The 25,108-nt window shown below is 41.5% G+C and overlaps 2 protein-coding genes across 16 annotated transcripts in view; one reads left to right on the top strand and one right to left on the bottom strand.

Moving 5' to 3' along the window:
* The window catches only part of jakmip3 (Janus kinase and microtubule interacting protein 3), a 36,818-nt gene extending 26,046 nt beyond the window's left edge, over nucleotides 1-10,772 (bottom strand). For 6 of the 13 annotated variants that reach the window (XM_081697058.1, XM_081697059.1, XM_081697065.1 and 3 more), the window contains exons 1-2: nucleotides 10,206-10,633; nucleotides 2,680-2,918 (exon numbers count right to left, since the gene is read on the bottom strand). In XM_081697058.1, the coding sequence (XP_081553184.1) occupies nucleotides 2,680-2,814 (135 nt within the window). In that variant the 5' untranslated portion in view covers nucleotides 2,815-2,918; nucleotides 10,206-10,633. The other 7 variants (XM_081697070.1, XM_081697066.1, XM_081697069.1 and 4 more) reach the window with 3 other exon arrangements.
* Nucleotides 10,773-12,302: 1,530 nt separating this feature from the next.
* bnip3 (BCL2 interacting protein 3) lies at nucleotides 12,303-25,077 on the top strand. 3 transcript variants are annotated; one of them, XM_027013227.3, is made up of 6 exons: nucleotides 12,307-12,584; nucleotides 15,204-15,372; nucleotides 16,153-16,231; nucleotides 16,576-16,682; nucleotides 21,540-21,689; nucleotides 23,720-25,077. In XM_027013227.3, the coding sequence occupies exons 1-6, from the start codon at nucleotides 12,542-12,544 to the stop codon at nucleotides 23,763-23,765; spliced, it is 594 nt and encodes a 197-aa protein (XP_026869028.2). In that variant the 5' UTR covers nucleotides 12,307-12,541; the 3' UTR covers nucleotides 23,766-25,077. The 3 variants fall into 3 exon arrangements, with proteins under 3 accessions (XP_081553287.1, XP_081553286.1, XP_026869028.2); XM_081697161.1 differs by lacking the exons at nucleotides 21,540-21,689; nucleotides 23,720-25,077 and adding an exon at nucleotides 17,008-18,452 and having other exon boundaries at nucleotides 12,303-12,584; XM_081697160.1 differs by lacking the exons at nucleotides 21,540-21,689; nucleotides 23,720-25,077 and adding an exon at nucleotides 16,996-18,452 and having other exon boundaries at nucleotides 12,303-12,584.
* Nucleotides 25,078-25,108: the final 31 nt, after the last annotated feature.

The raw sequence follows: 25,108 nt of genomic DNA, 5'->3' as shown, positions 1-25,108 counted from the left end.
GAGACCAGATCTCCAGGACCGGCATTCTACACAGGAAAAGTAATATACAGCTCAACTGAACTGCTGTGAGTTCACATGCTGTTACCACTCCGAGCATTTAAGAATAGTCCTTCTGTTGTATAACAGTAAATGGCTGGCAAACCTCCAAATCCCCGTGCCTATCAAAGCAGAATACGAGACTGGCCTCCAGCATCTTTAGCTCCGAGTAATTCCGTGCCCACGGCAACGAGCTAAGGCTGCCGCAATACTGTGGGTGACACGGGTTCCATTTATCGCTGCCATACATGTCAAGTATTGTTCATTCAGGTCTAACGACAGCCGAGGCATCTCCTGTGGCACCAGCTAGTGAGAGTTTGGGTGTAGTGCTACACAATGACTCTGCTCAGTTTGGCTGTCTGGCCTGAGCAGGATTGTGGGATCTGTGAATACAGTGTTTGGCATTAGGCTTGCCTTTGGGGTTGTGCCATGTGGCTTTCCATCAGATCAAGGTAGTAGAGCTGGTTCTTCAGTCTGTAGTGCTGTAGACTCCAAACTAAAGGCAATGTTGGCAGTGTTGTGCGTGTGTATTACATATATTAAGCACATTTTTATACAAAATAGCAAAACGTTGCGGTCTGGCTGATAACATGAACTACGCACCGTGGTAATGCTTTTATGGAGTAATCTGTTAGCATGAAGGAAACTGACCTTTGATTCCACCACAGCCACACTGGCACTGTTCTTCAGAAAATTACATCTATGTAAACCCAGTTTATAAACCCAGTGAGAGCAGCATTTTCGATATTCTGTGCTCTACTTTTTCTATAGGGTCTTCCACAGTTCTATGTGATATCACAGGAGTACTATATTTGGAGAGCTGACATATGGAACAGCAGTGCTCAATAGCGAAAAACAACCACGGACACCTGAAGTGAAGGCATATGGTACGTTGTCTATTCAGCACATAAATGACATTTCAGACAACCGAACACTCACACCCACTCAGTGCTTGGATATCCAGCACTAAGCACCCAGCATTGGGGAATGCTTTGGTCACACATCAACAAAGTGATTCAATAAGTACAGCAGAGTCGGACCCTGGGCGGCCGGTCACGGTCCATAATGGACTCATTCCTACTGCATCCGTGCATCCTGTGCAATGGTTACTTCCTCAGACTCAAATCCAGCAATTGCAAGCAGACTCAGTGCCGGAAAGTGCATTATTCTAGATACATTACCCTTGGTTTTTAAAACAGCTTATTCACTGCATCGCATAACCTGCGTCGAGGGGACTTCAAGAAAGCTTTGAGACTAAATATAACTAAGGATGACAAGGAGATCTTGTGCAAGAGAAGCAGTAGGGCAGGGGGAAATTACACATACACAGAGAGCAAAACAAGAATACAGTGTCAGTGCACCCATGTACCATATATTAATGCATCTTTAGGAATTAGCATATTAAAACATGGAAAAATGCAAATGAGAGACCCAAAACCCATTGCACCAGGAAAAAAAATCTACAAATAAAAATTTCAATCCATTTCCATGTAATGGAGACTCGTTATAATCAGGCTTAGTTTGGACTTCGATGACACATTAGCAGCTTGAAGTTGATGGGCCATCCAGGCTCTTATTAATTAACACTTTTTTCTTATGTTTATTTATGCTTAACTTAGCTGCCAACCTTGAGCTGCCAGTATTGATCCTGATGAGCTAATGCAGTCCACACACAAACACCCAGGATGAAAGCATTCTCAGTCATACACAAAAACACACAAATGCACGTGTACATATAGTTTATGCATGCTTACACGAGAAAGTACACACACAGTAATAGAGGACAAATGATGCCTCCATGCATAGTCTGAATGGTATCTTAACCAGTCCCCCCCCCCCCCCCCCCCCCACACACACACACACACTTTGTCCTGTACTGTGCACTTTTCCCTACTGTTACCACAGCTTATGTATATTTATACAGGAAAACTGGAAACTACTTACTATCACAGGGGAGACACAGCAGAACAAACTGAGTATATATTCAAGGCTAAAACTAAAACTAAAATCAGCCACCACAAAATCACACTTTTCCTTACATCAAGGTCTTCTGTATGCTAGTGACAGCAGTACACTGGTACCTCACTTGGGCAGTAAACCACACTTAGCATTTAAACAGTGTCTTACTCCAATTCTGCCAGTCACTCGGAAACACTTGGAACGGTCTCTGCACTCCTGGGACTTCAAAACCCTTGCATAGTCACCATGGCAACACCCCCCCCACACACACACATCCAATAAAAAAAAAGACATGGATGTAACTGGACAGGATGACAAAACACCCTCAATATACTTGTCAATCAGAAACTTCTCTGAATATACATGAGTCAAACACCATAGCAGCACAGCCTCACTAAGAATAAGCCAACAGTACAAAAGGGGCTAATAGACGGTTCAAGCCTCTCTGACTTTATAAAGGCTCGCCCTTGCTAATCCTGCTATTGCAGTCTGCTCATTTAATTGTTGTTTTTTATTATTATTATTTTAATTCGTTTATTATTGTTTAGAGGGCAATAAGTACTTTAGATGGAGGAGTGAATTAATCTAAACACTCGAGAGATTTCCACAGTATGCATCATTATCATCAAAACCCCGAACAATGCAATATCCCTAAAAGGTGAAGCTTTGTTAGTTTTCTTCTACCTTGTTCTTCTCCTGCTGCAGTTCGATTTGAATGTCCGTGAGCTTGGCCCTCAGCTCTTCATTGGCTGCCTGCAGGGCTGCCATGGCATCAGGCCGCTCCCCTTTGCCCCGCCCACTGGGTACCTTCTTAGACATGGTGGGTGGTGCTCCACAGGCCACACCCTTCCCAGGGATGACCTGAGCTTGTGAACGATCACAGTTTTCTTTCACTTGGTGTTCAGCTACATCTTCGCACCCACCTGCAGGTCAGACACAAGCAAAAATGTTTTAAAATTGGTAGTTAAATAAAATTAAGTTTAAATGTGTGTTTTCCAGAAATCCAGTAAATAGTTATTTTCATCACTGTAATTTTATATATTTATATATAGGCACAGGTAGACAATTTAATGATTTGTAATAATTTTGGATTATACTTGAAGCTCCAACATTGTCTTAAATATATGTTTATCAAGATCATCTTTCAGCATTGCCAAGGCACAAATGTTCAGTTTGTTCCTCACTGGTCATGCCTGCACTTGAGGGAAATTACAGACTAATTTTCTCTTTCAATTTCTCCAAAATGCTCTTGCACTTTGGGTGCTCAAGAAGGTAACTTTCTGACTCCAGAGGACTTCGAATGCAGTCTGGATAGTGCGAAAGGCAACTCATGAGACTGTTTCAGAAACACGTGGCTCCCGCACATACACTTATCATGTTCGGCTAACCTGGGCCATGTGTCTGAGCTTGGGCCCTACCCCACTATACCTCCCACACACACTCTCCTCCCTTTTTCTGCAAGTCTTTAAGTCACACAGGATCTGAAGCCAAAGTCTCTTCTGTAGTTGAAACAGAGATTTTAATCACATACACTAGCATCATTACAGAGAAGCATACATTAATGAGCCAATGCATTAGTCTATAATGAATATTCTATAGTGTTTTATGCCCCATAAATCTATTTATCTTTTATTTTTAATACATTCCAAACATTTGATGAGATTGCCCACTGGCTTGCATGCACTTTTAATACTTATGCATGACCTTCTGTAGGTTTATATCACACATTATGACCACTCAAAATAAAATTACATTTCAAAACAATTTGTTCTACATTAATAAGAAAAAAATTCTGCTTCCCCATTCTAAACATCATGAGCAGTAGCTTTGATGTAAAATGTTTACTAACTGCTCATACAAGCTTGATGGTGGACAAAAAACCTTTGTGAGTATAACTCCTACTATTTATTAGTTAATGCCACAAGTAAATGGCTTCCAATACTACCATTGCTGGGCCTTACTGCTAGGCTAGAAGGACTGAGAGGAACATGCTCTCTCTTCAAAGACTGGCAAAGAATGAAACAACTTTTTGACACATTTACAGAGCTCTTACTGGCTGAAAACCAAATCACTTCCTTTGTAAACACTGTGCGAACAAAGAGGATGGTCAAGTAGTAAGGTACACTGTTTTTTAACACCTGAGATAAAGTCAAAGACTTTTGCCAGGTGTGGCAGAGAGGATTGAGTCTGAGAATGTATGTGTGCACGTACATGTGTGTGCATTTAAGTCACTGAGAACAGGTTAGATGTAGCTATCTAGTAATACAAGAATTCAGCAATAGGAGAATATTGACAGTGTACTTGAGAGGTGTAGGGTCATTTCTCTTGTTTTTGGAAAGTGATTAGTCACATGATTAGAGTTACATTCCAGTAAATAGTATTTACCATTGTTCAATTTGATCAATAATGAATTATTTACAGACCACATATTAATATAATGAAAGACTATTTGTCATTTTGAAATTAAATGCTCACACATTTGCAATCCCTGATTTAGTGGAAAAAAGGGAGAATTCTCAAATACATGGACTACTGTATGTTTTGTACTTGTCTGTTTTTTTAACTTACAAGAAAAAGATCAGTGACTCAGATTTGCTCATAAATGGAGATCATCTTTTCAGCTCAATGGAGTAAAGTCATAGGGAGACACATTTAGCACAGCGCTCCACGTCTCTTTGTCTGCTGTAATTGTGTGGTTGTAAGAAATGTGACTTCTCCTTCAGACCCTAGCCCCTGACTATGTATGAAAAGCCTTTTATTCAAAAATGTGAGCTGCATTTTAAACATTGAATGGGCAGACCTGCACATAACATTAGGAACCATATCAACAGCCGCATCATTTGGAATAGTAACCCCCAGTGGCAACTGTAGCAGACATTCTTTAATTAATAAAATGGTTATCATCAATCACAATTAATGATATAAAAATGATTTTGGCTTTGGATTTGGTAGCACAATGTCATCAAGAGACAGCTGGCATTTGCAACTGATTTTTCTGTAAGTCATCTAGGAACTGGCTTAATTTTTCCAGAAAACAGCTAGTCTCAGTAGGTTTGAATTGCTACAATTTAACGTTGTCATCCATTTTGGTGTCAGAAATAAAAGCTGTTTTGGAATAGTATCAGAAAGGTAGTTTCAGAACACAATCTTACCTCTTATATGTAAGTACCTCTTACATGCTTAAGTAATGTTTAGGTAAAAAACATCTTGTAGTTGCATGTATTAATGAAACATGAACTTGGAAGTTCAACAGTTACTGCAAGCAAAAAAAACAAACAAACAAATATTTCAGTACAGCTTTCCCCCCCATGTTTTACTGAGAGATTCAAACAAATTGTCACGGTACGGCCCCTCCTCCCAAACGTCTCCCCATGTGTCTGTGAGTGTGTGTGTGTGTGTGTGTTCATCTGTATGGCCACGCCCTCCTTGTGTTTCACACCTGCTCCTCGTTGTGTATCATTAGTGTGTGTGTATATAAGTCTTCTGTTTAAATGTGAATATTGTCAATGTTTACCCAATAGCCTGCGTGCTACATCTTCGTTGTGTCGTAATAAACGTATGTTTCAGTTTTACGAGACTCGTCCCCGCATCCTGCTATAACTCCTCAGCGTCACAGAAACATCGACTGCCGAAGGATGCCTGGGATGAGGAAGGGAAAGAAGGGAAGTAAACGCCCTCCCACAGCTCCCGGTGTTCTTGGGCACCCTCCTGACTCCCACAATAAGGGAGAGTGGTCCAAGAAAGCGTGGTCCAGGTGAGTGTGTTCCAGATGCGGAAGCGGGGGAGTCGTGCGGAACCACGTCTGGCCACCAGGATTGGCATAATGCTATCCAGTCCTCAGAGTCCGACTCTGTGGACTCCTCCTGTCCCGCGGAGAGACGTTCATTCTGACCTCGCTCCATGGGTTCACAACGGGGGAGGAACCCCCTGGACAATTTTGGGGGCCCTGTGTATGATCTGGGGTCGGCCTCTGCTGAGTGCTACGGAGACCAGCCGGACTATGAGAACTGGCACTTGGGGGAGGACTCCACTGGGTCCTACGACCCCTACATGGACTATAATGAAGGCTACGCTGAGTATGGAGAGAGAGGGGAATGCAGCGACGTTAGCCTGCGGACGGACTCGGAGTTCGACCGTGGGGAGGATCCAGCATTGGAGGTGGAGGAGGTCCTCCATAGGGGCCCTCCCTCTGTCATTGACGTTGAATCTGCAGACTCCCGGAGCGAAGAGCCTCCGGCACCTAAGAGACCGCCCAAGGCTCCGCCTAGGAGGTGCCGCTCAGGAGCAGGCAAACTATCCCGTGCGGTGCAAAGAGAGGCGACCTCATTCGAGGGGGAAACTCACTCTACTAGGGCATACAGCCCTGGAACTTGTGCGCCCGTACCTAAGCCTCGTAGAGGCAAGGGGGAGGCGACACCAGTACTTACCCCAGAGACAGGCAATGTAACTGGTGCACCTCCTGAAATGGGTGCACGGACGTCACAGCCCCCCAAATCAGTGAGGGGCGATCCCCCTGCGGCTGGGCTGGAGTCCCACCTGCCTAAGACTGGGGGACATACCGGGGCTCCTGCCGGCTTCTTAGGACTCTTTAACAGTCCTTTATGTAGTTTTGTACCTGTCCCTGTCCCTGTGTCTGTTGTCCTGGTCTCTGTCCTTCCCCCCTCTATTCTGCTCGCGCTGGCCTGTGGCAGGTCACTTGGTCCTCCGGCTTTGCCATTCGGCGTGGGTTTTGGGGTCGTAGCCCCATAAGCTCTGTCACGATACGGCCCCTCCCCCCAAAACGTCTCCCTGTGTGTGTGTGGTTGTCTGTATGGTCACGTCCTCCTTGTGTTTCACACCTGCTCCTCGTTGTGTATCATTAGTGTGTGTGTGTGTGTGTGTGTGTGTATAAGTCTTTTGTCTAAATATGAATATTGTCAATGTTTAACCGATAGCTTGCATGCTACGTTTTTGTTGTGTTGAGTTGTGTTGTAATAAACGTATGTTTCAGTTTTACGTGACTCGTCCACGCATCCTGCTATAACTCCTCAGCATCACACAAATCTGCAGTGATACACCTGCCACACATTCTATACACGCTTTGCTGCATGCATGTATTTGGTGATTAATTTTTTTGGTTCATTTTCAGACCGCTCTGACACCCATTTTATAGACAAATGTCCCGAGTTGTGGCTTCCCCAAAAGTGAATAACTTTCTTGTGAATTTATCTACTCCAAACAGTATGGCCTGCATTTAACCCTTCATCTGATGAGCAAATCAAACGCAAGCACCACATTTCACCAGTACCACTGAGAAAATATCTTCCAACATAACAGCGTGCAAACTCCCAAACTGCTCTGCGACTGTCTAAGAGGTTGTTGATGGGGATCATGTATACGGTCCACTGTGAAATGAGCACAATGAGCCAAAATTCAGTCAGTAATGTTTTCTGTAATAGGGAAGCATAATGATAGTTCTATTTTTTATAGTGTAGTATGGTGCAATGAACAAGGTAGCAGAATTAGACACATTACTATGAAGACATTACTAAGAAAAAGTTATTTTTGTTTTAAATCACCTGAGCCGATTTATACTAGACGCTTCATTAGTGTGCATGTATCAGTAAACAACTGTAACTTCACTAAAGCCTAACCTTGTCCTGTAGCTGATGCATTCTTCCTCACTACTGTCAGTTACACCCATCACACAGCACCTTCTCACTGCTAGGGGTGTAAATGACTGCTGTGTCGTTGCTTTAAAGCTCTGGCCAAGCTGGTTCATGCCAGCCTAGCACATTCTCAGAGCACAGGAAGGCGTTTGGAATATGTGAAGTGACTACTGACTAACGTCTTGCCCTGTACTCCCAGAGTTCATTCTCAGGCCAAAGCCATTTCACGTTCAGACCACAGACAAAGTAACCAGGACCCTTTAAGTGCTTTAAAGAAGCACAGCCGAAAGAGTATCGGAGCTGGAGACGGAATGAAAGGGGAGGATGTTTTAGTACCACAGAACACTGAGCATATCTGAATTCCATGAATTCCCTCTGGACCGTTGAGCCTTCAGTGTGCTATATGCCAGAGTGCCTTTCTAGAGTGTGCCTGGTGGGCACTGCTGAAGTGCACCATGAGGATGGGGTTTCGCTGTAGGAGCTGCTGAAATGTTTTGTCGGAAGGAAAGTAACACATGCTATGGTACATACTGAGTTACAACAGCAAGCTGTTTGTTACCCATGCTGCTATTCAGACATTAGAAACAGAAAAGTCTAGTCTTTCCTGGAAGCTCAAAACTAATACAACAATCCAGCAGTCTAACATTATACTCTCTCATGTCTATTATTATTATTATTATTATGATGTTTGGATTACCAGGGCTCTACGATTTTTCTTCCATTAGAGGAGCTTCACCTTTAGAGATTATTCCTTGCTGTAAGACAGCTAGAGGTGACATTCACTGCTCTCTCTGAAAAGCAGACATCAGCTCTGCCCCATTGAGTTGGATACATTTTGTGGATCATTGGCTAAGATGAATTCCTCATGGCATTACCAACAGCTGTGTATTAGGACAGACTCTATTACTCTATTACTTCTGAGAAACAAGAACAGAGATATTCAGAGGTACAGAGAATTCAAATCACTGTCCTAGAGGTCTGTGACCTAGAGACAGGGATCAGTTGTGATAGAGTATCCAACAAGTTACAATAACTCTTCAGTTAACAAAGAGCAACTGCTAGATACTGGTTGGATTTGGCCAAATCCACATTTTGACTCGGGGTCATGTTTAAGCACCACTGATCTAGAGTCATGGCTTATTAACCTCCTACCAAATACCCAAACCTCTAAGCAAAGACAAAAGTAGGTCAGTAAAGCAGAATGATCTGCAATTGGTCCTGCAGGCTGCTTTAATGACAGCTAAAGGTTTTCCACAAGCACTACTGGGGCATTACACGGGCAAAACACTGCATCAACAACAGCTGTATCTCTGAGCCAGGGAAACCCCCACTTCACCTTTGTTCTAGGACGAGATTTAATCAGCATGGGAGAATATGCTCATCAGACTAATTTAACCCTTTAATTACAATCTAAGCACTATGACTCATCATATTTTTGCTTTAGAGACAGCTGAAATAAATAGGAGAACTGTATTTTGCACCATTCACAGGTCATAATTCATGCTATACTGTGTTATATTTGTGAAAGACAATTTTGAATATTACTCATGGGTGATCAATTAAACATCCTCAGAGCCTGTGGTCTAGTTATTGATTATGAGGGTACCCACCATTCAGATTCATTGATTATGATGAAGAAACATGTGTATTAGACCTATTCAAGACACAAAGAAATTAGCTCATGCACACAGTAGCCAGTAAAAAGAACAAAGTTACAAATACATACATCCAGTCAACTTAAATATTCTTGTATTGGGTGATTACTAAAAATGTTTTAAGTGCTTGAAAAGTTGCTCTTCAGGAGCTACTAGATCTCTCCATGTGAGCAACAAAATGAGTTTTTAATGGGATAAAACTATGATAGTGAATATGCGCATAAAGGCAAAGTGCATGTGAAACTCTTTGTCTCTTCATCTTTTGACTCATTTTGTAGAGGTAGTCTTAAATGCAGGGTTTGTAAACACTACTCTCCTGCACATCAAAAAGTCAGCAATAGTTTAGAAGACTGTAAGTTTTCTATAGGCTATATGCAACCCTACTGCCCAAAACAGCTAATCTGTCCCATTAATTACATTTGAAGATTGACATTGTAGAGAACCATCTAATGCATTTGCATCATTTGGAATCTGACTCTTCCAATTTCCTTGTGGTAAAAGCTGAATGCAACCATATGACACTGAATTATTTTCCTCTACCAGAAACACACAGAAAGACGACAGCCATGCTGAAGATATGTGGTTTCACTGAAGTCTAAAAATAGGCAAATGGACATATGGTATCTTATAAGCAATGTCACTGTAAAATATATTTTCTAGGCTTTAATAGCTAAACATGATTTGCTCAAGTATTTCCTTTTGCAGAGGCATGCCGCAGCTCTGACTGAGAACTTACTAACCACCAGCCGAACAGGCCCTGATCGAGACCGCAGAAGCAGTAATACCAACCTCCACAACATGACTATCAAACCCATCTGTTCCCTGCAGTCAGACACAAAACAAGTGCAGCCCTGCATCTGAAGGACAGATGTTTGGATATCCACAGGGAAAGAGGGATGTAACTGACCTTATAGGCATGATCCAGGTTGCGTGGCGTCTTCAGTCTGCGTGATGCGGCTGGGAACCAGCTGGATTCTCCGTCATACCGCGTGAGCGGTGGCACACGCTCTGAAACGAGAACGGACGTGCTGTCATTCCCAGCGTTGCGCGCAGACGCTTCAGCAACCTCTCCGTCCTCGTCTCATCTCCTCCGCTCCACAACGGCACCGCGGGCAGAGAGAAGGGGCTGCGCGAGAGAGCGCACAGGGCTGACTCCAGCTTCAGCACAGAGAAAGCGTGGAGTGATTCATCAGCAGGCGGAGGGAGGAGCGCGAAAAAGGCAGAAGCATCTCTTGGAGTAGCAGTTTTGGATGGGTGTTTTTTTTTAAAGGAGAGCAAGAGAGCCAGAGAGTGAGTGAGAGAAAGAAAGAGAGAGAGAGGGAGAAAGAGAAAGAGCAGGGTTTGGCACTTACCAAGAACACACCCCCAGCCCTGATGGAGCAAAGGATGAAACAGGCAGCCCAGTGGGTGGGGGGGTTGGATGGTGGAGGAGCGCGTCGCAGCGTGTGCGCACACACACACACACACACACACACACACACACACACACACACACAAGCTTGTTCACAGCTCTTTTCGCCACCTGCTGACCACAGATATGTAAGTGCAGAAAAATACACCCTTTTCATTAGCAGAAAATTAGCCGGCGCCCAAGTTGCCACTGTTGGGGCCCCTGTGCAAGGCCCTTAACTCTCAATTTCTGAAGTTGTATTTAGTCATAATTGTAAGTTGCTTTGGATGAAATAGTCAGCTAAATGCCATAAATGTAAGGTTACTGGGTTAAGGCGTGCTAGTTCTCTAGCTAAAGATTTAGAAAATGAACACGGGAGTCCAGATTTCATACAAAATTATACTGTATTTGTTCTCATCTTCAATAACCATCAGTAAGCCTTTTCCAAAAGCTGATCTTTGTGCTGCTGAAGTACACCGCTTTATTAAAGTGTGTTTGCTCCCTTGAAGATACAGAACTGAAGATACCTTGGTGTCGCTAATACCTTGATCTAGTTATCCCACTTCGGTACCACTGGCTTACTCTGACCTCTTTGGTTTTTGGTGCTGATAAGAGGTTTACACCGTAACAACGAGTATTCAATGAACAACAGAATGCACCTGCATACTGGTCGATTTTGTAATACTGTGCTATATTTTCCTCCTATTGTTGTGGTTCCCATGTGGGCTGCTCCATGCCATGTTTTAGGTTCAGTTCTGGAGCCGCCCTGTCCCGTGTTTTGGTCACCAACCATAATGTTCCACACATGTTTGTTTGTTTGTTTTCGCCTTTCCTATAGTCTTCTTAGTTTAGAAGTTAACGTTGTTTATTCTCGCTGGTTTCCTAATCTTCCTTGTATATTGGCCTATTTGTCTGACTATCGGCTTCCCGCTTAAATGACTACGTTGGGATTCTTGGACTTAGAAGAATACACATTCACAGGTCATTAATGTGTGCTTACTAAATGCAAACGTTTCAACATTTAAAAATAGTTGTCAGAGGTTGGACTAGGCTACGCCAGATAAGTCTGTGTGGGCTAATTGTAAAAAATAAATATTTACTGCTACAACTTGGAGAGATCACAGTAATTCATGAATTCACCACAGGTCTATCTCTATGGTCCAATGTCAAACAACCAAATTTAAAATGTGAATTAAAGTTTAAAATGTAACCGGTACATTTGTCTGCCCAGACGGAAGTTTGTAGACTGTCATTTGAAGATGTATTTAGAATTTTGGATTTCCTCTGAGCTTAGTCATACATCGCTTTACCTCTTTCAAATGTAGTTAGTTACGTCAATAAATGCCAAAAACATTAACTACAGTTAATATTTTCCAACAAGATTCGCAAATTTGCCTAATAGTGGAAGCAAATGCCTAATGATTATCAAAGATAATTACGCGACAAGAATTTATAGCAACCTGGCAACCCGGATCCAAACGTGCTTGTGTTGTTACACAGCCCTTCGCAGAGTTACTCTGGCTCGGCGTGACAGGCCCCTGTTTGGACCAATCGCCTACACCCTCCAGGACAGCCAGACCATTACGTCACTGTACTGGTACAGTGTTGTGTTCATGGTACACTGACTCTGTACTGGGTCACATGAATCCTCATGCGTGTCGTTTATAAAAGCTCGGAAGTCCGCCCTAAAAAGCGTTTCGTTTCGGATTGACACGACCGATGCGTCTCGCAGAATCTCTTTGGCGGACTACGTCGAAGCACGGTTTGAGACCGTCGAGACTGCATTTTCGCCGAACATTTTATCCGATCAGGTGCAACTGATCTATCATCCGAGGTGAGAGAGACCTCTAAACATGTCGACAGAAAAACAAACCATCGCCGAGGAGAACCTGCAAGGTACGCCTCAGTAGCTTATATTATACTTATCGCCCTGATACAAATCAGCAGTGAGACGTTTTGCCACTCCTCGAACTTGGAAAACTAACTTAACCAATGCTTTATTCTATTGTTTTTCGTTGAATGGTTAGAGCTTCGTCTAATATGGGAAATAAATGTCGTTTCAATACTAGCCCGGAGACGCAAACAATCAGCACCTTTAGCTCATAAGATTTGAAAAGAATCGTCGAAACATCTACTTTGTGTACAAAACGCATAAACTGCGGTGTTGGGAGCTGCACACACTGATGACGCAGAAACCTGAACCGTCGTCAGTCCGCATTAAAAATCGCAGTTCAAGAACAGCCTGTTGGTTGTTTCTCTGAATCTACCAATCTAAACCCACCAAATTGTAAAGCATTGCGTGTACTTTGTTGATTTGTGATGGGCATCGTGTAAACAACAACATGGAACAAAAAAAACCATCCCTCCATACACGAGTCTGCTTCATTATATGACGCAATAGGAGGAGGAAGATAGCGCGATGCGAGTTTATTGGATGGCGACTGGAATAAACATACGAGCTTATAGCCTACTGGGGACACAACGATTTACCAGGAGCTTTTAGAAAAAAAAAAAGACGGTTTACAAAGCACTACCAGCGCTGATATCTAAAACACACTTGGCCTTTGTGTTTGCTGTAATCCTGAGTCTGCCTGGTGGAATTTACCAAGTTCTCTGTGATCACCCTGAAACTGACTCAACCTGTCTTGACATGTTATAACCTGCTATAAACTTTGTTGTGATAGGAGGTGGAGGCACAACTATACTGTCATTAACAGTTAATAACAGTCAACTGGATATTTGGTGTTTAATGCTTCCAGGGATTAGAGCGCTCTGATTGGAGTTGTGTGTGTGTGTGTGTCTGTGTGTGACCACCTATATAAATAGCTCACAGTTGGCCTTTACCTGTGAATTGTTAAAAAAGTTTTAACCTTTAATTTTTCTTTTGGATAAAAGACTTCCTTAATTAAAATAGTATTGTTCAGACTATGAATCTGGAAAGTTGTGAAACTGAAAGAGCATTCCAAGGAAATTAAACATAAGTCATATCGTGTGCAAGATAGGAAATTGCTAAACAATAATATCTGATTTTCACAGTCAGCACTGTTGAGACAGATGTGAAGAAATAGAAGCTGCATCACACCAACCAGACACTGCACAGACAAGACCGTCCCGCAAAACTCATAGACAAGAAAGTCCTGCAAAAGTCAGTGTTACAGCAGGAAGGAGACTTGTGAGGGAAGCCATAGAAAGGCCAATAATCACATTGGAGGAGCTACAGAGTTCAGTGGCTGAGACTAGAGAGAAGACGCACCAGTCAGTGATATCAAAAGCTCTGCATATAAACAAGCCTGTAGGGTAGGGTGGCTAGAAAAATCCCTTACTGAGGAAAAAACACTTTAAAGCAACACAGGGGTGGTTGTACAAGAAAAATGTCAATATAATAATCAAGTCAAAGTCCCGAACTAAAGGCAATCAATAATCAGTGGCACTGTTTGAAAATTGCAGTCCAGACAGCCAACCTGAACAGCTTCCAGGAAAAATGAAGAAGGGCATCTCTGCAGACCAGAACCAAATGGGCGAGACTAGCTCCAATTGGGTTGCACATGACTTTCAACATTTAAAACCTTCCACTTGCTGGTATCTGCCCATTTATGGTGGAAGTTCCTTCCACTTGCTGGTCTTCAGTCTGGAGAGAGAAATAGTTGGAAGAATGGGTAGCTTTCATTCCCAAACAGTATGCAAATCTGGCAGAAACTAAGCAGACAGACTTAAAGTTGTTATTAATGCAATTTTTGGTTGTAATAAGTACTAATCTGAAGGTGCTAAAAGCAACGTTTTATTAAAAATCAAAATGGACATTTTTTTAACCTTTGTCCTTTTGTCACATTAAGCACAAATCATAGTAAATTCATAGCAAATCATAGCAATTCATAGTAAGTTCATAGCAAATCATTCAATAGACAAAAATCTAATTTCTCTGAAATCTTTAGTTAAAGTGCATTGACTTCTGCCCCCCTCTGAAATGCTTATGACATTTTTCTTCACCATCATGGCCAGAAGGTGGGCAAAAATTATTTTAACCAGTAATATCATGGCATGATTCTCTAGATAATACCAGCTAGCAGGAAATATGCCTAGAATATCATGGTTAGGGCCCTGGTGAATTGTTACATTTTAAAGGTTTCACAATCTCATTAAATGTTGATAGATAAAATCATGCCCCGCCCATAATTTTCGCTTTTTCACTCAGAAATATGTCATGTTAAGGAAGTAAAATACATTCTGGCTAGCGATTAATGTTGACTTTTAAGAACTGCTTAAAAAAAAACATTAAACAATCTGGAACAATCTGTGTGTCATTCAAAATCTAGTTCTTCTAAAGACTTTAGTGGACTGCAGTGAGTAACTGTGGTGTACTGTAGTTAAAGATGTAGAGGTAGTAGAAAAGTAGATCATCAGCTGTACACAAAAATTACTACTGCCGATACATATATATATATATATATATATATGAGAGACTGTAGAACTATTGGGTTTCAAATATTCAAATATGTTTTTTCTTTCTTTTCCAAGGTTCTTGGGTGGAACTGCACTTCAATAATGGAGGTGGAACTGCTACCAAATCAGGTGTGGATGAGCAGGTCCCAAGCGCAGCTCCCAGTGGAGACATGGAGAAGATGCTCCTGGATGCTCAACACGAGTCAGGCAGAAGCAGCTCCAGAGGAAGTCTGCCATGTGACAGGTCAGTCTGAACCCTACAAAGGATTTCTCTGAACCATATGAGGGGTCAGTCTGTCCGTTATAAGGGATTTGTATGAACCGTACAAGGGCTTAGTCTTTACCCTGTGACGGATTTGTCTGAACCCTCGGACAGGTCATTTCAGGCCTTTGACAAAGACTTGCATTAATATCCTGTGCCCTATTCTATGGTAACATATTTCAAGCTTTTCAGATACAATACAAATTCAATGTATTTGCATTTCTGTGGCTGACAATTTAAAAATGAAAGAGTTCTTTTGACATTCAATTTTCACTGCCTTAATGTTCTGACTCTGACATATTAAAAATGGAATAACTACCTTCTGTTTGCAATTGTGCTTCCTCACCAATGTGCCCCTAACTCAGCCAAAATGAAAATTCAATTGCAACCCTGTTTGCATCTCCACTTTCAACAAGGCATTCCTGTCAATCAAACAATGTGGGTGTGTTATGGCGAGAGTCTCTCACCCAGTCTTTGGCCCATTTCCAAATGGTCCTGCAGTCCACAAATGTGCATGCAAGAACTGTGAGGCTATGAGACTGTGAAACTGTGTAGGGTGTCAGAGTGGCACTCACCATGTACGTGGTCTTCGGCAAGGACTGCAGTGATGTGGGCTCACACTCTTAAACTATTTTATGGTTTATTTCATCAATAGTTTCAGGCAATACCTGAAAGTTCTTCCTGTGAAGACAAGGGCTTTTAAAGGTAGTCTGGCACTTCGTCTTATTGCAAATGAAATTTGTTTTTCTTTTATCTTTGTAGTCCTCCAAGATCCCAGACTCCTTTGCTCTTGTGCAGAGGCTCAGAAGTCCCCAGCTCAGCAGAAAAGAACAGTTCACAGGTATGTTTTAGAGACATGATGGCTGATCCTCCCATGTAAAGGTATACAAAATGGCTTACAATGTCCAAGCAGCTGAGGAGACATATGATTGAGCATCAAATTTTGAAATCCCAGCTGGATGGTACAGTATCAATAGTATCCCTAGTAACATTCTTATCTGGCCAGTCTACCCCTCTCTACTGAGGTTGATCTCCACAGATTAATATTTATTATTCAAAAAAGTACTGTAAACTTGAATCCTGGTATTCTTGGAGTTTATGAATATGATAAAAATAACCAGATTATTTTCTTCTGTAGGAGGGAAGTGAGGTTACCATAACTTGACTGTTCTTGTTTGGTTCCAGTCAGATGAGGACTATGTGGAGAGAAGAAGAGAGGTAGACAACCTGATGAAGAAGAATCCTGACTGGATATGGGATTGGTCGAGCCGTCCAGAAAACGTCCCACCCAAGTAAATCAAGCAATACAGTCTTTAGGAGTTTTAGCAATAATGACACTGTAATAAGGAGTGATTTGAGAGCAGATGCAAATGCTGAGAAGAGCTATCTTTATTTGGTGCAAGTCCATACACAGAGTGAGCAGTACTTTCCAGGGTTGAGTAACCAGAATATCCATAGATAAAGACACAACCGGAATAAACGTCTTGGCATACTAGATATCAGCTTCTGGGCAAAATCATGACTGATGGCCACCCATTCTTGCCTAATCAGTGCTTGGAATTGATCACAGTTTCTGTGTTTTTGTTTGTTCATCCTCTTTTTGAGGATTGACCACAGGTTCTCAGTGGGATTGAGATCTGGGGAGTTTCCTGGCCATGGACCCAAAATTTCCATGTTTTGTTCACCGAGCCATTTGCTTATCACTTTTGACTTGTGACATGGTGCTCCATCATGCTTTAATAATAATTGTTCATCACCAAATTGCTGCTTGATCTTTGGGAGAAGTTGCTCTTGGAGGGTGTTTTGATACCATTCCTTATTCATGGTAGTGTTCTTATGCAAAATTTTGAGCAAACCCACTCCGTAATATAAACAATTATTTGATATTTTTTACTTTGTAAATGTAATTGTATTTTGAAAATATATACTTATTTCAAATATGATTATTGCAACTCATTCCAAAAGCGTTGGAAGAGTTAGGTATTTACCATACCTTTTCTTTCCACACATATTAAGTGTTATTAAATAATAAAGACACCAGAATTCCCCAGAGTTCATGCATTCCATGATGCAGGCCTTTAGCTGCACAGTTGCATGAAGCCTTCATTGCTGCATTTTTTACATAAGAATACGTCACACAGGCCAGTCTAGCAGTCTGCTCATACATTCATGCACTTTTTAACTGGTTTGGTGTTGTCCTGCCGGAAAATGCAGGGGTGTCCCTGGAAAAGACGGCATCTAGATCGCAGTATATGTTGCTCCAAAACTTATACTCTTTGCTTTTATGATGCTCTCACAGATACGAAAGTTACCCATGCCATGGTCCCTGACTCACCCCCATACGATGACAGACACCAGCTTTTGAACAGCTTGGGTGGTGTCCTCTTTGGCTTGGAGAATGCTACAGCTCCCCCCCCAAAGCTATTCAGAATGATGACTTGTTGGACCATGAAACACACTTCCACTGGGCTACTGTCCATGTCAGATGAGACAGAGCTTGTGGGGTGTGGGGGATGGGGGAGGGGGCTCAGGGAGGGGGATGGCTCCTCTGCATGTGGATGTATTACTTCTTCTGGCACTGTAAAGCCTTAGCATTCATCTGTGGACACAGTGGTGAAAGCTGTCAATTGAACAGGGTTTAATGAAGTGTCTCCAAGCCCCAGCCCTGGTATCCATTACACATGGTTGGAGGTTTTTTAAGGGAATCCCAAATATTAAGACTTGTCCGAGTTATTAGAATAACACTGACACCTGCTACATAAACAGTGACGGATGTCTTGGTTTTTATCAAATTTGACATGGTTACCATTGTTATTTGAGTTGCAGTGGAGTCTGCGTCATAGGCATAGTTTTATGCCTATGACCATGAAAAATGCCAGTGCCTATGATATTTCCTGCACACACTATACTCGTATAATGTGTTAGGCCAGGTGGTGTGAGCAGTGTCCCCTGCCCCAAAACTGAAATGAAAACTTCGCCACTGGTCTGGCGAGTGACATCAAATGGCTGTACTGGTCTCGGCCGCGTTCTCGTGACCCCAGAGCAAGATAAACCTGTCTTCTGTTCAGCCTTTTCAGTTTGAACCTAAGCACGTTAGCAAGGAGGACAGCATAGAGGACATTATTCATAAAGCACAGCAAAACAAAGACAATCAGAGAGATGAGGCAAGAGTGAGGAGGAGGCAAAATCGATAGTGTCTGTGCAGCACCTGCTTGTCTGTTCCAGCTGAGAGGGAATGCCTCTGTTGTGCAGAGCACTGTTCAAGGTAAGCATATGTATCAAACGAGCATATGGTAAAACGTATTTCAGTGTCAGTAATTTAGAGAATTGCAGCCACCGCTGTCGAATGCTTTATACTTTATGAAAGTATACAATAATGTGCACCAACAAGATGCTTACAAGTTTGATTATATTTGTAGATATCCCAGGCAGCACAGCACATGAGAACATCGAGGCAGTTTGCCACAGTCCAGTTGTTTTATACACCGCCCTCGTCAACCTCTGTGTCCCGAGTGCTGGTCTGCCAAATGGGAACCAGGTCATCAATAGGCAAGTGAAGACATCAGTCTATGTTTACATAAAATTTTCTACATTTCTTTTAGAAAAGAATTTTAAATTGAATAAAATGTATTTAATATTAGCTAAATGGACCTTGTTTAAAAGGCATCATGTACTAAATTCACTTTTATTCCTGGTCATTTGTATTCTTGTGTATTGTATATCTTTTCTGACCAACAAGATTAAAAAGTCTAAAAATACACCAAATAGTTTATGTGAATTGTTTTGCAACAAAAACAAATTGTTTTTTCTACTTTCCTACTTCAAGAAAATGGATGAGTAAGGGTTATGTAGTTTCCATGGAAATGGTTCACTGTAACTGGACTATGCAATTCGTTCAGTAGTTTTACAGGTTAAGCTAAACAACTTGTATCATTTTTACATACCTTAAAGGCATATATGTTTCAAAAATTCATTCTTTCTTTAGGTCTTACAGATAAGCCTCATATCATCAGTTCACATGGTGGACAGGGAAAAGACTCAGCAGGAACAATCCACCATGTGCGCTTAACAGAATAAGAAATGTCTACTCTGAACCAAGTGGCATCTGCAGATGTAGATTATGCACAGAGAAAGTTTACTGTTATTTAAACTCTGTAGTTCAAATTTGGATGACAGAATGTGTCAGGAGCAGTTTGAGTTTGATGTCCAATATCTGGTGACGGTTATTGTGTACAGAGGAGAGATGAGAGTTCACCCAGCTGTTTCCTGGTCACATTGTGATCTTTCTCATCAGTGACCAGTGCGCGTCCCCTGGTCAGCGGTGTCAGTTGGTACCGAGGTGTATTACTGTTACCTGCTTCTCAGCCTCACCCTCGCAGGTTTGTGCACTCCACCACAAGTGACCGATGATGGAGTCCATGTCTCTCATGCCTTCGCATTCTCTCCTCATAGTTGCAGTGGCTGGTGAAATTCATGACGTTTCCGACAGACCCTTATTTCTTTAACAAATTGTGGATGTTTGTCAGTGGAGTTGGTAGAGACCTTCTCTCCTTTTACTGGAGAACCATTCAGATTTAGCAGAATGGATGAATGGATGTCATTGAAGAAAACTGTTGCTGTCAAGAGCATGTATCCTGTACCATGTATCCCACTCAGAGTAGGCTGAGACATTATGTATCTACAGCCATCAACACACGTGAGCTCTAGTGTCAACTTTGATCCTTCATCTTGCAGCTTGTTTATGTCTTCCTTGACTATCGAGGAGCCACATTTAAACAATGCTGAAACAATTGTATTAGCTGTTCCTCAAAAAATAGAAGATGCCTGTCTTTTATTTATGGGTGTCAATTGAACTGTGTGATTCCTGGGTGCTTTGTGAGGGCACAGATGAACTTGCATTCTATTCTGGATCAGATTGTACCGTGGCTTACTCTCCTTGCTAAGTTTAGCATCTGAGATGAACATGTTCTGGGACTGATTGTCCTTATCTGCTTGTTCATCCAACTCAGTTTAATTTTTATCTGCATAAACCTGGTCTGTAGTTACCAGATAGTGCACATGCCAAGGCCAGTGTACCACTGCATCAAGTCTTGCTCGGATAACGCTGTATCTGACTGAACTGGTGGATTGTCAGGTTCCTCCATGATCAGGGCCATGTCTGATGGTTCTGAGGCTGCAACTGCAGGAGTGGGTCGTTTACATCGCATCAGGACAGCGTTCAGCATCTGCTGAGCGTATTTTACACTTAAACTCCTTGTAAAACAAAACCCTTTGCGTCTAACCAGCAAAACCTGGGGTAGAAGAAGAACACTGCAATGGGTCTTTAGGAAGATGTGTTCATCCATAAAGATTTTCCTACTCCTTTCTCCTTTTTGTTTCCATCCTTGGACATGCCCTTTGTTATTAGCAGCATTGTCTCTGCTTTCTGCAGTTGACTTATTTTAAATAATAAAACATATCAACTAAATAAATATCCACAGATAATCAAAACACTAAACCTTATAGAAAAGTTTGAAAAAAAAGCCATTTAATGTTTACTCGCGCCAGTTAAATAAGCTGCTTGATTAATCAGTCGACCAATTGTACAGTTGTTTCCAAAGTGCGGGATTAATCACTGAAGATTCTGCAAACTGTTGGTGAGCCTTGACCTATCCTTGTTTCTGAAGGACTAGACCTTTCTTTAGGACTCTTTGTATACTACAGCCTCACATCCCTGTATAACAAATTGTCACATTATTATTATTATTATTATTACCAAGTTGCCACTCTCCCAGCTCTTTGGGATTAAAAGGATATCTTTAAAACCCAATGAACATGATTAACTAAAATGTATAAATAACTGCTTTTTGTGTTTATTTGCATTTCATTAACTGTCCCAAGTTTTCTTGGATTTGGGGTTCAATATATTTTAATATTTGATATATAGTTTAAGAAAATATATTTTAATATATTTAAATTAACTTTAAATGTACTGTTTACCAGTTATCTCCAATTCATTGGCTGTGTTGACTTAAACAGTCATATTAAATAATGGCTATTAAAGTTTTTAATTATAAAATCTAATCATTAAGGTGAAAAAGTGGCCTGTCTGAATACAGGCCTCCTTACAGTGTTCTGGTTTTAAATTAGTTGGCCTTGGCTATTTCCAGAGAGTTCTTACTGAAGCAGTCCAAACGATCTAGCACCCTGAGCATCCGCAACACTAGCGTTATGAAGAAAGGTGGGATCTTCTCTGCTGAGTTCCTCAAAGTCTTCCTTCCGTCTCTTGTCGTCTCCCATATCCTCGCTGTGGGGCTTGGGTAAGTACAGGTTACTGCACACATAAACACACACTCGGTCTCCATGGTGAAATGACGAGTGAAAACATAACAGGCAAAGTTAATGCCACATACGTTTGTCCCTCTGTGTTCCTAGCTTTACAGTCTTAGAGGGATCTAGACTAGCTACATTCTTTACAGGGATCTAGACTAAAGGGATATTTCAGTGCTGGACAACCCCCCACCCCCCATTTGAACATTCAGGATGAGCAAAAAGGGTTTTAAATAAATAATTTGACAAATAAAAACTATTCACCTTGTACAAAAATAACCTCTTCTAGGGGGTTCAATTTTCTATTCAAGAAATTAATGGTGATATAAAAGCATGTCCTCGGGTTGTTTTGTTTTGTAAGTTATTAAAAGATATTATAAGGTACTTTCTTAACTTTAAATCATTGCTAGCTTGACAGTTGCTCGTGACCTGTAGTGCTACAGTGGTTGTTGGACCCCTTACAGACGTAGCTACCTTATTAATTTACACAAGTATGAAATTTTAATCTCACCTAAGAGTCTGATGACAAAGATAAAATGTCTCCATATAAATATTATTTGGAAAGATTTATTTAGCATGGACATAACTAAAATGTTCTGGGGACAAGAGGACCGGGGGTTGCATCCAATCAGCTCCCCTTCAAATTCACCTTCCCTTTAAGTAATCAGTGATAACGTTTTCTCTGTAAAAAGTCAAATAAATTGGAATTCCCGTGGCCATTTTAACATATAGTATTGCTCTTGGTACATATATATATATATATATATAATCCACCTAAATATATACATAAACCAAACTAACACATATATTGGCTGACTTTATTTTCTTGGCAAGCCCAGATTCATTAGTCCCTGCTGAACCATGCAACAGCTGATGCATTAAGTGTCTCTCAGTACAGTATAATGTTACATAAAGAGGGTTTGATGTGCTATTTCTGAAGGTGTCCATAGTCTGAGCAGGGGTGGATGTGCTGGAATGCATGCTGGTCTGTTTTCAGCATGACAGGGCAGTTTAGAGCTGGAAGGGGAAGAGATCTTTGCCTTCAGATTTATAGCCGATACCCGGCCAAAGTTCTTATGTGCTCTACGAAAGTAGTGAGCTCTAGGAAGCGCCTCGCCTGTACATTAGTAACCCCGGTGACTTCACTATTGGGCCAACCATTAAAGGACGCGTTTGGGCTGAATCAGACCACTTGCTCCGCCCCTGGCCCCGCCCCCACATCATCTTTTAGTGTTTTCGCTATTCTGACTCGATACATTAGCTGCGTAATGGCAGGGAAAACACATGCAGCTCATCTTTATGAAATGACCTTGTGGGAGTGAATAGTGCCCCTGGCTCATTCTACCATCAGGGTTCATAAATCCAGCTACACCCACTTTGTTGTTATGATTGTATTTTTGCAGTGATAGATGAATGTTTAAGTAAGGAACTGGGAATGACTAAGCCTCTCCTAACAGAGTCTGCTATTGTTGTTAATAATACAGGTTAACCCTTTGATAATGACAATGTAAGATAAACGTTCAACAAGTTAATGAAACACCCTTTACTTTTTTAAATTATGGGATTTTTTTTAATCATTATTGGCAAACAAAACTATTTGAATATGTTATGTAATATGTAAACATATTAGAATTTGAAAAAGCCAACCAAAGCCAGCCTTAGTCTGTCTAAAATGCAGCAACCTATGGTAACAAATGTCTGGTTAAAAGGTTGAGGTATACAACCTATTTAAGGAAAGCTTTAAAGCCACATTAAGGAAGTGTCATAAAAGGCAGTGCGGTCTATTTTTATAGCTCTCCAGTGTACAGCACGTACCATTCCTGATTGCCACCCTAAATGATTTATGATGTACATTCATAATTCAGAACGCTTCATAAATAAATGAAATTAATGAACCACTGTAGACTCTTTGAAGCAACTACCAAGAGAATGTGACATCAACGAATAACCAGGTGTAACTGCAAATGTGACTTGTTTGTCTTTTTTCTTTCTTCTCCTCTCTCATCCCTCTTTCATTCAGGGTATACATTGGAAGGCGTATAACTACCTCCCATGGTATATTGTGATGGGAGAAGAGCTACCGATCCAATCTCATATCTGCACCTTCATCCTCTCTGCTTTGTCCTGAATCAGTGTTTCGGTAGATACAAATAGGCATGGATCACATGACCCGTTTCTTTTTCCTGGCTGTGTGCCACACCACCTTTCTTCCCCCTTGTGTATTCTTCTGGCTGTTTGTCGTGGTTCCTCCCCAAGCTGCTTTTAAGATCCTCTCATAATTATGAAGGAGGACATTTTATGACTGTAGACAGTGGCTAAATAGTATTAACTGTGCTCAATTTTCATCCTTTTTTGTTTTCTTGTGCAGATAAACAGAATTGGTTTTTAAAAAGAAAAGTCAGGAATGCAACCAGAACAGATCTGGAGAATGGAGTCAGCATGAGTCCTGAGGGAAAGGGGACTTGGACTAAGGTCTAAAACATTTCAGGCAGGGTAGCAGTTCCCTCGCTGGGCCGTGTGGGTTCGTAAACAAACATGAGACAGGGTTGTTTATCAGGGCGAGTAAAAGCAGTGAGGTAGGACCCTCCTGACATGCTCCTGTGTCGGTTCTCACATGTCGAAGACAATACAAGCTCCTAAGTTGATATTAAAAGGAACTGATGGTGGATGGTTTGAAGCTTGCATTGGCAATCATCACATACGATATAGCTGTACATAGAGCTGCAGGTCTTTCAGCAAAAGAAGCAGCCTGAACTTCAACAGTTACCAAATGGTTTTTTTTTTAATGATTATAACACTATTACACCTTTTGTTATATTTATCTCAGGTAAGCATTTCATAACAGGAACAGTGCAGCATTGTTCACTGGCTAAAAACAGGTATTTCAGATACAGCCTTGCACAAGAAAATCCAGAGAAAATGGAATGTTAGGCATGGTTTGACATCTTATTTTGAATACAGACTACAGCGCTCATGTGTTTATTTTTACAGCTTTTCTTCTGTCGAGCTCCAAATACAACCTCCAATCACACCTAAGCACTTTGTGAGCAAAGGCTGCACTAGAGAACAGCAGCTTGGCTTTCTTTATGTAGTTGATTGTGCCATTATCGCTGCCTTGCTCGTCTACAAGTTTGCCTTCTGAAATGCAATGTAGAATCTTCTCTGGAATATCATCGGAAGCGTACACTTCATTTAAAGATTCTGAGTTGCTGTTCAATTCCCTTCACTGCTGTACAAACTGGAATAAGGCAAGGAGACAAAAGGAGACCCTACAGAATTCTGTGCATGTTTTGTCATGTGTGGAAATAAATCGGCATCTGTCACAATTTCTCATTGGTTTTGTATTGAACGTACAAATCAATAAATACATGTTAGTCAGTCTGCTTGTTCTTTGTTTGTGAGGCTAAAT

Source organism: Electrophorus electricus, chromosome 15 (genome assembly GCF_041902795.1).
Source record: "Electrophorus electricus isolate QZ-2024a chromosome 15, ASM4190279v1, whole genome shotgun sequence".
Classification (NCBI taxonomy): Eukaryota; Metazoa; Chordata; class Actinopteri; order Gymnotiformes; family Gymnotidae; genus Electrophorus; species Electrophorus electricus.
Note: the sequence above shows the minus strand (reverse complement) of the source record. Positions and strands in the feature narration are given on the sequence as shown.